This window comes from Capra hircus, chromosome 4 (genome assembly GCF_001704415.2).
Source record: "Capra hircus breed San Clemente chromosome 4, ASM170441v1, whole genome shotgun sequence".
Taxonomy (NCBI): domain Eukaryota; kingdom Metazoa; phylum Chordata; class Mammalia; order Artiodactyla; family Bovidae; genus Capra; species Capra hircus.
The window spans coordinates 113,079,199-113,092,754 of NC_030811.1; the positions used below are offsets into that span (position 1 = coordinate 113,079,199).

A 13,556-nucleotide genomic window follows, 5' to 3' on the forward strand; every position below is an offset into this window, starting at 1 on the left:
GATGAATTGAGAGAGTAGCACTGAAATGTGAAACCACTACACTACCATGTGTAAAATAGATAGTTGGTGGGAATTTGTTATATGACACAGGGAGCTCAAACTGGTGCTCTGTGAAAACCTAGAGAAGTCGGATGGGATGGGAATGGGGAGGGAGGCTTGAAGAGAGGGGATATATATATAGTTATGACTTATTTGAGTTGTTGTATGGCAGAAACCAACACAAAAAAGCAATTATCCTCTAATTGAAAAAAGTATCCTCTAATTAAAAACAGTTTTGCTTTCTCATAAATAGGGTTGGGTATCATAAACCAGGTCATAGATGCTAGTTGAGAGTGTATGGTTGAGGAGGATGTGTGGGCAGATGTTGTCTTATTTAGCCAGCATATACTGGAACATTCATTCTTAGAGTGACCTGTGCCCTGGGGATTCCCTGGTGAACAGATGGGCAACACACAGTGGAAGGAGCCTAGAGGAAGGGGCACTGGCACGGTCACCTTATCCGGTGACGTGTGGCCTTGGAAGATCTTTGCTCCGATGGCCAAGTTGCACACAATGTGTATCTCCTTGTTGTGGCAGCCACAGGGCTGAAGAATCTTCCTAGTGCAACACAGCTGAGCTAGAGACACATCCTGATGTGCTTTATTTTGCAGGTAAATCACACTTTTGATTTTGTGGGCAAGTTGAAGACTTTGTCAGAAACACTGCTGAAAGTGTCCAGCATTTTTCAGAGCAGTGGAAACGGCCAGATGCTCCACCAGCTGCAGGTGAGGGGTGGCCCCTTTGCCACCAAGGGCTGGGAGACCCCAGGTGTGTCTGCAAAACCAGAGGTCTCCTTCAGAGAGTGCTAGAGAGTCACCTGGGGCTTGGCTTTCCTCGGTGACTAGTAATGTTGATCTGAAATTGGATAAGTGTGAAAACTTCTTGTAAATGACCAGTTGTTTTGCCCGTGTAAGATCTTATTGCTGTGAGAATGATCAATAATTCATTAATATTTATTGGTGCTTTAAATTCCATATTAACTTAAAGCTGTTTCTTTTTAAGCAGAGAATGGTTTATTTCAGGGCCACTCAAGGAGACAAGCAGCTCGTGCTTGGTCTCAGTTTTTTATTGGAATATATTTGCTTTACACTGCTGTGTCAGTTTCTGCTGTACAGCCAAATGAATCAGCCATACATATACGTATATCCCCCCTTTTGGATTTTCTTCCCATTTAGGTCCCCACAGGGTATTGGTTAGAGTTCCCTGTGCTATACAGTAGGTTCTCATTACTTATCTATTTTATACATAGTATCAATAGTGTATATATGTCAATCTGAATCTCCTGATTCCAGTTCATCAGCCCTGCCAACTGAAAGCTTTTTGAAAGGTTTGCATGCTTTTGAACCGTGGGCCTGTTAAAACCCTTCATTTCCTAATATTCTGTATTGAGAACATAATGCATTCCAAAAAATCATGGACTGTAGCTTCAAATGTCTCAACCTGTTCAGAGAAGGACAATCATTAATTACAAAACTTTAATCAAGGTAGGTCGCATGATAACTTTCTGGGGCATCTGTGTCGCTTTAATTGAGCTTGAGAAAATATACCTACGTTTTGTTCTTGTTTGGTTTGTTTCTTATCCACCAGACGTGTAGTTCTAGGTGGTCCTGAGCAGGGACTCGGAGCTGGAGAGTCTGGATTCCCAGCCCTGTCTCCACTGCTGTGTGATCTTGAACTTTTCTGTGCCTTGGGCTTCTTACCTGTGAAGGGAGGAAAGAACCACAGTTTTGAACTGTGAAGCGATTTACATTATGTAAGTCAGACACGACTGAGAAGATTCACTTTCACTTTTCACTTTCGTGCATTGGAGAAGGAAATGGCAACCCACTCCAGTGTTCTTGCCTGGAGAATCCCAGGGATGGCGGAGCCTGGGGCTGCTGTCTACGGGGTCACACAGAGTCGGACAGAACTGAAGTGACTTAGTAGCAGCAGCAGCAAAGCATTGGTACGTAGGAAGATGTCTCTGCATCTGGGTCCAACGCAGATACTGAGATGAGATTGCATGTGTGAGGATTTTGTCAGGGAAAGAGGTGTTGAGGCAGAGGCAGGGAGGCAGGAAGGTAGGAGAGTTTGGTGAGGCAGGGGAGGTAGATGAAGCAAGGGAGGCAGGGGAGGAAGGGGAGGCAGGGGAGGCTGGGGAGTAAGGGGAGGCAGGGGAGGCTGGGGAGTATGGAGAGTAAGGGGAGGCAGGGGAGGCTGGGGAGTAAGAGGAGGCAGGGGAGGCAGAGGAGGCAGGGGAGGCTGGGGAGTAAGGGGAGGCAGGGGAGGTTGGGGAGTAAGGGGAAGCAGGGGAGGCTGGGGAGTAAGGGGAGGCAGGGGAGGCTGGGGAGGCATGGAGTCTGAGGAGGCAGGGGGAGGCAGGGGAGTTAGGGGAGGCTGGGGAGGCAGGGGAGGCAGGGGAGGCAGGGCACGCTGTGGAGGCAGGGGGGCCCTGGGAGGCTGAGGAGGCAGGGGGAGGCAGGGAAGGCACCGGAGGCTGGCGAGGCAGGGGACTTTGAGTGCTGGGTCCCCAGTCAGCAGATCTGGCCCTGCAGGATGGGGGCTGGGGGGCCAGGTGGAAACGCCCCCACCAGCCCGTGTTTGGTGAGTGCCTCCATCGAGCTGAAGTCAGTTACCGTGGGGACGGTTTTCTGTGTCGGGGTGCCGTGCCTCTTAGGAGTGACCTTGGTGGTGGTCACTGCTGAGAGCCGCCTGGGGGCAGGGTGTGGCCTCTGGGCAAGGATTTCTGAGCTTGCAGTGGCCCTGGCCGTTTCCGTTCCTGGAGTTGGAAGCCTGTGATGCTCTTGTGGTGAGTATGGCTGTTACTGCTTTCTTCTTTGTTTACTCGTGGGTTCGTCTGCTGACATAAAGATCAGGAGGCATTTTCTGTTATGAATCGTATATGGTAAATAGTTCAGGCTTTGATAAGGGCTCTGCTATAACCACAGATGATTACATGCAATATGTGTGGGTGTGCTTAGTCCCTGAAGTCGTGTCTGACTCTTTGTGATCACGTGGACTGTAGCTCACCAGGCTCCTCTGTCCGTGGGATTCTCTAGGGAAGAATACAGGTGTGGGTTGCCATGCCCTCCTCCAGGGGACCTTACCGGCCCAGAAATCAAACCCACATCTCCTGTGGCTCCTGCATTACAGGCAGATCCTTTCCCACTGAACCGCTGAGGAAGCCCTACATGCAGGATGATAAACAGCAAATCGAGTCTCTAGAAAGTAGCGTGAGGCACGTGAGCGCGAGAGCCTGTGACGGTGCCAGACCCATCTCAGGAATCGGGGTCTGTGGAGGGGTAGGCAATGGCACCCCACTCCAGTACTCTTGCCTGGAGAATCCCAGGGACGCAGGAGCCTGGTGGGCTGCCATCTATGGGGTCACACAGAGTCAGACACGACTGAAGCGACTTCGGCAGCAACAGGGAAAAATTAGGAGCTTGGGGTTAACAGATAGTGACTACTTATATAAAATAGATAAACAACAACCTACTGTATAGCACAGGGAACCATACTCAGTATCTTGTAATAACCTAAAGTGGAAAAGAATATGAAAAAGAGTAAAACACATGTGTATCACTGAATCACTGTGCTGTACAGCTGAAACTAACACAACTTCGTAAATCAAGCATACTGCAGGTAAAGAGAAAAAGGTAGTTTCATGGTGAAATCTTCAGTTTGGCTGAATGCTGTTTCCACAGTAGTCAAGTTAGAAATTAAAGCCACTTATTCAGTCACTTGAAGAACTTTTTGCTAAGAGAATGAAGTGTGGTGAGTGGCTCTATTTCTTAGCATCAGGATCGCATTCAAGGAGCGTCCGTAATATCCTTGGACTTTCAATAATTGATGCCAGGGCCCTTCCCTGGTCTGGCTCTGCCCCCAGAGGGCCAGGTTAGTATTCTGCTGATGCTGGCAACCCTGACTGACTTTTTCCTTCAATTAAAAGCATCTTTTTGTGGAGATGTTGCTGAGATTAAGTGACTAATACATATAAAGTGCCTTCCACAATGGTGGGTGAGTAGCTAGTTCTCAAAGAAGATCCCTGGAGATGTAAATGGCAGCCCGCTCCAGTGTTCTTGCCTGGAGAAATCTATGGACAGAGGAGCCTGGTGGGCTACAGCCCATGGGGTCACAAGAGTTGGACACGACTTAGTGACGGAACAGCAGCAGCGGCAGTGTAAGAATATAAATAAGATTTTTAAAAAGCAGGCACTGAGGTTTCATCACGAAGTCCTGTCATCTGTAGACAAGAGGCGACTGTGAAATTAAAGACCTAAATGCAGAAGGTGGTTCTTATTTGAAAATCGTCACAAGTCCTTAAGTTATAAAGTTGTTTGGTAAAGGCAAGTCAGGATAATGTCAATATTCTCCAGGGAGCTAACAAATCCCCAAATTAATCCGCACTTAGAACTCCCCCTCCCTTTGGCTAATCCTGCGTTGGCGCCCCGCACCTATATTTTCACTCTCAGTGGCTTGTTGAGTATAGTAAGTGGGTGGTACCACAGTGGGTGTGTGCACGAGCCCGCTGCAGGATAAGCAGCCAAGATGCCATCAAGCTGATGAAAGTAATCTTGGAGAACCTTCCACAGGGAAACCTTTGACCAGTGAGGTGGAGCTGGAACTGTCAATAGTGAAAGAAGATGTGCATAATGATACAAAACGTGCTTCCAAAGAGAAGGCTTTGAATATTGCAGGTTCAAGACAGGGTTTGGGAAAAGGCTGAAACCTTTCATCAGTGTTTTTGTAATAATGACCCCCTCTTTATAACTGGCTTGTGGAAAAGGCAACACAAAGGATTTATATAAAGGACCACCAAATAGTTTTGTTAGAAAGATTTGAAAAAACATCAACACTGAATTTATTCTTTGTTTTTAATGAGTGTGTCCTAAGTGATTCAGGCGTGTTCAACTCTTTGTGACCCCATGGACTGTAGCCCGCCAGGCTCCTCTGTCCGTGGGATTCTCCAGGCAGGAATACTGGAGTGGGTTGCTATGCTCTCCTCCAGGGGATCTTCTTGACCCAGGGATTGAACCTGCATCTCTTACATCTCTTGCATTGGCGGGAGGGTTCTTTACTACTAGCACCACCCAGGAAGCCCCTTATTTTCAATATTAGTGCATAATTACAATTATCACTCAAATTGTTTTCAGTATTAATGCATATTTACAATTATAACCTAAGTGGTTTACTTTTGTTTTTCAGGTAAATTCCTAAGCAAATGTTATCCTGTTATTCACTGGAGTGTTTTAAAACCCTTTTCAGATGACTCACTTTTTGAGCCATTTTCCTGTATCATGAAACCTAGCAAGTATAATTTGACAAGAGGAATGGTGAGATTATTTTTGTTAAACTATATTGTTTTCCTCTAGGAAGCCCTGAAAAACAAATTTATAAGAAGCTTTATAAAAAGCCAGCTGCACATTGATGCAGGCGAACTGACTGAAAAGCTTCAGATCTTCGGTAAGTGTGGTGGATGCTGTGGTGGGTCCACCGTCTGGCCAGGAAATTTCTGGGTGACACAGACAAGCCACTGCTTCCTCCCCTAGGCTCTGGTTTCTCATCTGTTGGATGAAGAGCTTGAATTGAATATACTCCACAGTTTGCTTATCACTGAAGTTTCCTGGCTTGCTGATTCAGGGCTTGAATAGTAAGGGATTTAGTTCAAAAGGAAGGGTTCTGATTTAAATACATGAGTTCTGAGGTATAACACAAGTTTATAGAAGAAATGGCTATCACTGAGTTACTAAGTCAACTGAAAGCATTTATGTTCATTAGAGGATTTGAAGATCTGAAGCTTAGATAAAAAATTCATCAATCAGCAAATGTTTATCGCATGTCTACAGTTTATCAATCCGTGACTTCGTTTAAATACTCAACAGCTGTTTTGTGAACATGCAGGAGAGTCAGGCTCTGAGCGAGAATCTGATTAGCCAGGTGCGTCCCAGGGATGCTCCCAGGAGCGTGGACCAGCAGATGGAATGGAAGTGCTCCCAGGAGGGAAGGAAGGGTGTCAGGCCATCTGAGGCCCCTGGCACTGTGCTCATGCCCAGGACAGGGGCTGTGTCTGCCTGGAGCATGAGGGTTAGTGGGGGGCAAGGCATTAGTGATTTATGGCCTTAGAAAATTTAACAGTATTTTTAAATAGATATTAGTGCCTTGAATTATGTTTTCATGTAGTTAAAGCAGACTTGAAAACACAGTTCTTCTGGAAAACTAGCAAGTGGCTCCCTTGCGAGCTGTGGGGTGAGGATCAGATGTTTCCTGTCCTAACACTGAAGCTCATTACTCTGTGTGCCTGCAGCCCCACTAGGGTTACCTTGGGGCGCAGGGACCAAATGCTTCTCCAGCACCCTGCTGAGAACCCATAGCATTTCTCAACAGATGTCTATTTTCCATATTATTCAGTGAAGTGGGGTTTTTTTTTTTTTTTTTGGTTCTTTAATTACTTGAAGGTTTATAACTTAATTTAGAAATATTTGGGATTTTCCATTTATCTTTGTGTTACTGACTTCCAGCTTCAGGTCGTGGTGGTCAAAGCATGCACAGTCAATATGACTTCATTTGTTTCAAATTTGTTGACTTAATGCCCCTGCATGGGTAGCCTGGCTTCTCCATGTAACAGTTCTATGGAGGGGAAGGGATGCAACCCTGTATGTCCTTGGTTTTTGTAAGCCTGTTCTATTGCCTGTTAAGAAGTGCGTGTTTATATTTCCCATTATGGTTGTGGATTTGTCTATTTCTCCTTAATTCTGTCAGTTTAGGCTTGATTTGTTTTGAGACTGTATTTAATTTTCTACTGAGAACATGTAAGATCTTTATTTTCTTATGTTTGTATTTAAAATTTTTGTTTCTTTCTAGCTGTTTTACTTTACATTTTACATCATGGGTTTCCTGCTTTGGTTTTGAGGCACTTCTTGAATTAGTTTCTTGATATCGTACATTTTGAGAGAGTCTTAGTCATTTTCTCTTGATATGTTACTTCTGAGCAATTTTCTCTCTAATTCTCCTCTGAAACTCCAGTTAAACACCATGAAAGATTTTCTTTGTCAGTATGCTTATTGTATCTTTTTCTCTTGTTTTCTAATCTTTTTTCCCTCTGTGCTTCAGCTTGAGATCTTTTTTTCTTGCTTTTTAAAAATCCGCTCTTTCTCACCTCAGCTGAGAGTTCTTTGTTTCATTTGTCCCATTTTCCAATCTAAACTTGCAATTTGATTCTGGGTTTTTTTTTTGTTTGTTTGTTTTTGGCTATACCTCTTGGCATGTAGGATCTTAACTCCCCAACCAGGAATTTAAATCTGTGCCCCCTGAAATGGAAGCGCAGAGTCTTAACCACTGGACCGCTAGAGAAGGCCCTGGATTTTTTTTTTTTAATAATAGTTTTCAGTTCTTTGCTGAAATTCTCCCTGATTTCATCTAATTTTTGGACAATTGTATCCAAAGATTTTTGAAGCATGTGTTGAGTCTCTTGTTAGTTTTTCATCTTTTTTTTCCTCTGGGTTTTTGGTTATTCTGTTTTATGATGTCCATGAATACTAATCAGTTGGCAGTATCTCGGGAAGCTCTTTGAAGCCTTCACACAGATTTTAAAAAATCATCTATATTTTCTAGTTGTTTGTCTTCAGCAGGTTGTCCATCACTGTCATTAATACTTTAATATGGATCCATTTAGTCTGCAGGCAACTGTCCTTCACATATCAGATATTTTCCTGTCATTTCATTGAATCTTTCACCTGTATGTAAAAAATAATGTCATTTTAATCTTTAGGTTCATTTTTGATCATTGTTTCTGTTTTTTGTTACTCATTTTGTTTGAATTCTTTCTTTCATGTTGGAGGGTTTCCTTAAAATGTTTGGTGAGGTTAAGAACAAGGCGCTAAAACCCAGCTGGATGTTTCTCATGTGCATGGAGCTTATTTGGCCTCAGTTTCCTTCTGTAGGTCTCAGCTGAGGGAAGGTTTGTCCCCAGGGGTACCTGGCAGGGTCACAGCTGGTGAGATGCTCTGGCCAAGACAGCTCCCCTAACAGTGGTGACCCCAGATATTGGGAAGCCTTCGTCTGGAAGAACCAAAAGCATCAGGATGGAGGCAGTTGTTGAACATCATCTTTAGGGCCAGAATTGGGGGAGCTTAAATCTCCTTGCTGGTCGCGGCTCACACTAGTGTGTCTCAGGTCCTCAGTCATAAGCATCGAATGGGAAAAATGCTCAGGTTCTCCTGGCAAAGCTTGGCTGAAATCACTGTAGAATCTTGTCCCCTGTGGCTGTGTGAGCCTCTGAGTCTTGCTGCCTTTGCAGGTTGACTGGGACCCTATGGCCTTCCTGTACCTCCTGCTCCTTGGTCCTGTGTGTCTTCCCTCCTTCTCACTGTGTATGACACGGACCCAGGAGAGAGAAGCCGGCCTGGTCCAGGCCTCTCATGGAGGGCTTTTGTGCCCTGTCCTGTTTCCATCCTCTCCTGTGGAGGTGCCCCCCCCCCCAGCACTCCCCAGCACCCCCGTCAGGCAGGGGAGGTCATTGCAGTGTTCAGACTCAACAAATGGTGAAGACTTGAGGGGCTCTTGTGGTACACTTGCTCCACTGAGTGAGAGCTCTCTCCACATACATGCTGCTGCTTTTGGGGGTTGAGGGAGGGCTCTGCACGGGACCCTGAAGCCCGTGGCATTTGTGTGGTGCTGCTTTTCTAACAATACACATGTACGCACACATGCACACGTGCGCACACACACAGCTATAATGATTCAGTTGTATAATGATTCAGCTATGCCAAGCCCATTTAAAGCAGCTTTGGTTCTGTCCCTGGGAGACAAGTAAAGCCACACTCTGCAGAGGCCAAGTCACTCCTTATTCCATGAAGCCTCAGTGAAATTTTTGGCAAGCTTCCTGGGTAAGCTTGTAGAGCACACATTCCAAATGACAAACGATCGGCAACACAGAAATGCCCCCGTTTGCCCCATGTTGTCAAATCGAACACTTTCCCATTCTCTTATCAAAAACAAGAAGACAAAAATCCCGAACAGCCAGAGCCCTTCAGAGTGTGCAGCCCTCCTATTTTCTAGCTGTTGAGTTTAGTTTCATTAGGAAGAATTGAATTAAGATTGGTGCCTAGTTCTCCTCTTCATCAGCTGGAACCATGACAACAGGAGGTACTCAGTAAGCACGCGAAGTACCCATGAAAGCTTAATCCTCAGGACGATCCCATAGGGGATTCTGCTTTCTTCACACTGCAGATGAGAACACAGATTTTGACATTTTAGACAACTTTCCAGCGTAAACATGGAGTTACAGTAGAGCTGACTCAGGGGTAACACTGGTTTTATCCTCATTGTGGATATGGCTACCCGGCTGCCCTGGGAAGGTACAGACGGGGCAAGGCCACCTCTCTGCCCAGAGCTGGCTTCCTCCAGCCCCTGTCTCTCACCTTCTTTCCCTTGGTTCTTCATTCCCTCTGGCCCCTGCTACTGACTTGCCCATTGGTTGCAACCTCGCCTTCTGTGATTTAACTGTTTTCTCTCCAAGTATCAACATTACAGGGAGCGTTTGTGAAAGTTTGCCCTTAGCATGGAAGTAGCAGATTTTGCATGGAATAGAACTGGACTGTTACGAGTACTTTTCTCATGAGGGAGCTTATTTGCATAATCCCCGCTGTAGGAACCGTACGTGCTGTGCCGAGAAAACTTGCTATGTCCTCGTTTTACTTTCCTCAGGAGGGAAGTTGGACGCCATGTTGAACCACACGGGCGCCGGCCGCCTGCGCTCCCTGGGCCGCGTCCTGGTCGACCTGGCCTCCTGCGTCCGGCTGAACCGCTTCCGGGGCCTGGCCTCTGCTGCCGCCCTGGAGGCCACAGCACAGGCCCTCCTGCGGAAGAACACTTTATTGGCCAGTAAGTATTCAGTTAACACGCATGCTCATAAAGGCAGTGCTTGCGTGTTTCTCCCCAAACGTGTCTTATCATGGCTCCAAAAGAAAAGGAGTGCTTTCCAGGTAAAATGAGTAAAGCAGAATTGGTTGCCTTGAGTTGGTGGAAAGATGGGCCTTGTATGCTATTTCCAGTGTCTGCTTTTCCCAGTTCATTAAACTCATTTACTAGTTTATGGTTAAATTTCGCATGACATATTACACGACACGTTACGCTTTTCTTGATTAAGTCTATGATTTCTTACATCTCTGTTATTTTTACCATGGTGTCTCAACATCGTTGGTGTCAGTGAAGAAGAGACAGTGGCTAGTTCAAGTCTTATTGAGTCAACATGAATATGATGTATTCTTGTATTCCTTTTGAATAAACAGTGAATTGTTTCTATTCAGCTTTGTATTAGTTTTCTAAGGCTGCTGTGACAGTATCACAGACTAGTAGCTTAAATAGCGGAAGTTTATTTTTTCACAATTCTGGCGTCCAGGTGTGGGCAGGCCTGGCTGCCTCAGAGACCTTGCTCCTTGGCCTGTGGACGGCCGTCTACTCCCTGTGTCTCTCCTTGCCTCCCCTCTGTGTGTGTCTTTCCAAACTTCCCCTTCTTATAAATATCCCAGTCCTTCTGGGCTAGAGCACATCTTGTGACCTCTGTAAAGACTCAGTCTCCAAATAAGGTCATATTGTGAAGTACTAGGGGTTAGGGCTCCAACTTATGAATTTGGGAGGGCAGACTTCAACCCACAGGGGATTTTATATATGAAGTTGGAAGAATTCCTATAGCAGGACACAGAAACCAAAGACATCAATTCTTAGGGACATCTATTACCCCATAGAAGGAAATCCTGATTATTTAAGCAGCCTCATGTGATTTTTCAAGTCCTGAAAAAATGCAAAGGAAATAAATTTTTATGTATTTATGATACCACAGTGTTGGTTTTATTAAAATAAAAAAGATATATTTTTAAATTACAGATATCATTTATGAATATTGACATAAAAACCTTGAGCAAAATGCAAGCAAACGAAAGCAATACTTTAAAAGGGTTATATTACTATGACCAAGGGAGATTCATTCCTGGAGTCTGAGAATAGGTTAACAGACACAAATTAATCAATGTGATATGTCACTTTAATAAGATGAAAGGAAAATATTCATCTCGATGCAATAAAAGAATTCCACTAAAGTCTACATCATTTCATGATAAAAACACTTAATAAACTAGAAATAGAAGGAAACTTACCATGATAAAGGTCATATAAGAAAAACCCACAGCCAGCAAAATATTCAGTGGTGAAAGACTGAAAGCTTTTCCCCTAGAATCAGGAACAATGGCCACTTTTGACACTTCTAGTCAATTTTATGGACTTCCCCAGTGTCTCAGTGGTAAAGAATTCACCTGCAGTGCAGGAGACACAAGAGACATGGGTTCGATCCCTGGGTCAGGAAGATTCCCCTGGCGTAGGAAATGGCTACCCACTCCAGTATTCTTGCCTGTAAAATTCTGTGGACAGACAAGCCTGGCTGGCTACAGTCCATGTGGTCATAGAGAGTGGGACATGACTGAGTGCACACACACATATACACAGTCAATATTATATTAGAAGTTGTAGCTAGAGCAAGTACTCAAGAAACTTGGTAGTACTTGGTTCTACCTAATGGTGGAGGGCTGTGTCACACAGATTAGCCTCATCTCCCCGGAGCGAGGCCCCTGCATGATGGGGCAAGGACTGAGCTGAGACTCTTGGATGGTCTGGTCAGGCTGGTGCTGACATGCTGTGAGCCTCTCCTAGGTTGTGATGACCCCTTGTTTGCCCTTTTCTGACCTTAGGCATCATATTCAACAGTTCCTTAGTTGGTAAGAACCTCAGCTCAGAATCTCTGCAGCTACCGCCCCAGGTCACCTACAGCATCCGGACCAGTATCTTATATAGCATGAGAACAGATCTGGTGAAAAACCCTTTCTGGAAGTTTCACCCTCAGAGCCTCCCAGCCGACGGGTTCAAGTATAATTACATCTTTGTGCCATTGCAAGACATGATCGAAAGAGCCATCATCTCTGTGCAGACGGGGCAAGAGGCCCTGGAGCCGGCCACACAGGCCCAGGCCATCCCGTACCCCTGCCACACCAGCGACTTGTGAGTACCCTGGCCGTGGGAGGGGCCCTGTGTTGGGAGACCGGATAGAGGAAAATCCTGGAGCTTCTGCATAGTCGTTCCACTAAAAAGCATTGGAAGAAAATCCATTCTCCGTTTTGATTTCCTAAGGTTCATTTCTGTCTGAGCCATCCAGATATAAGAATAATTGTTGAGACAATGTGTTCGGTTCAAACTGACATCAGGCATCTGTAGCCTCAAACACCCTTTGGAATAAGTTTGACAAGTAGTATTCAAGAGGGATTCCTCCCACCTGAACTAGGGAATCAGAGAAAGCGTGTTTTTTCTTCAGCAGAAATCCTTACAGTTTAGGTCTGCGCCACCCACATGCGGAGGGTGGGGGATTCCCAGAGGCCTGAGGCGGTGGCTTAGTGGGGTCCTTGTTGAACTGGGTGATTCAGTGGGTGATCTCTTGGGGTGACAGTGAGGGGAAGGTCAGTTGAGGGGACCCAGGGCAGTGCTCACCCTTGGGATGCTCTTCCGTTTTCGATGCTCCAGAGTGAGACACGGGTGGTGATGTGGGTGGTGCTGTGTTTAGAGAGGTGTGCGTGCATTCTCATCCTTCCTCCTCCTTGATTATCCCAGTGGGTTAGTAAACAGGACTGGGAAAGGAGAGGATGAAATCAGACTCCCTTCTCCAGGGCTGGGGAAGCCACACACTTCTGTGTGTGCATCTGGCACAGGCTGGGAGGGAGGGCACAGCCCTGATGTGAGCCTTGAGAGCCCCGGCTCCACCCCTCTCTGGGTGCCTTCCTCGCCCATATCATGAATCACAAGGGACTCTAGCCCAGTGGTGGAGAGGGGGGTGGAGGCAGAGAACCTGCCTCAGCCTGGCATTGGGGTCATGAGTGGGTTGGGGGTAGATGAAGGGGAAAAGGCAGCCAGGAGGCCAGGAGGCAGAGTGGGGGTGAAGTGTAGTGGGCACTGGAGGTTGACCACCACCCTGCACTTGCATTGACGTCATGCATCTTGAGAGACAAGAAAAAGAAAGCTTATTTCTCCAGTGCTTCTTCCTGCATGTGCGATTTTGATTCAGCATGCTCATCATTTTCTGTCTTTGAACTCCCGGGATGCTGCTAATAGAGGCAGGGCACAGAGAAAACACTTAACAAAGGCGTTATTAATATGCAGATCAGAGATTCGCCACCTTCAGGAAAAGCGATGGTGACAATGAAATGTTTATGAAGATCAGAGTATCCTTTTAAAAAGACTTAAATGAGAATGTTTGATTTCCTCATTTCAAAGTTTGTTGACAGGCTTTTGTTTGGGTTCCAGAGTAAGGATAAATACTCAGAAGAGTCTGGAACACGTTTGTTTGATTCATGCTGTCCAGATAACAGGGAGGTGACAGACAGTCCTGTTTCTGAGGTCACTTAGACATCCCTGATTTAGTATGTTTCCTTTTTTGTTAGTTTTTATGAACAAATGGCTGTCAAGAGTTGAGAAAATAGAGGGAAAAAATCCATACTTCA

The 13,556-nt window shown here is 45.6% G+C and overlaps 1 protein-coding gene across 1 annotated transcript in view; it reads left to right on the forward strand.

The window, feature by feature from the left end:
- The window catches only part of ABCA13 (ATP binding cassette subfamily A member 13), a 389,474-nt gene that overhangs the window by 117,032 nt on the left and 258,886 nt on the right, over positions 1-13,556 (forward strand). Inside the window, exons 28-31 of the mRNA XM_018047508.1 lie at positions 651-764; positions 5,391-5,481; positions 9,724-9,900; positions 11,760-12,066. Of these exons, the coding sequence (XP_017902997.1) occupies positions 651-764; positions 5,391-5,481; positions 9,724-9,900; positions 11,760-12,066 (689 nt within the window). The remainder of the gene's footprint in view (positions 1-650; positions 765-5,390; positions 5,482-9,723; positions 9,901-11,759; positions 12,067-13,556) is intronic.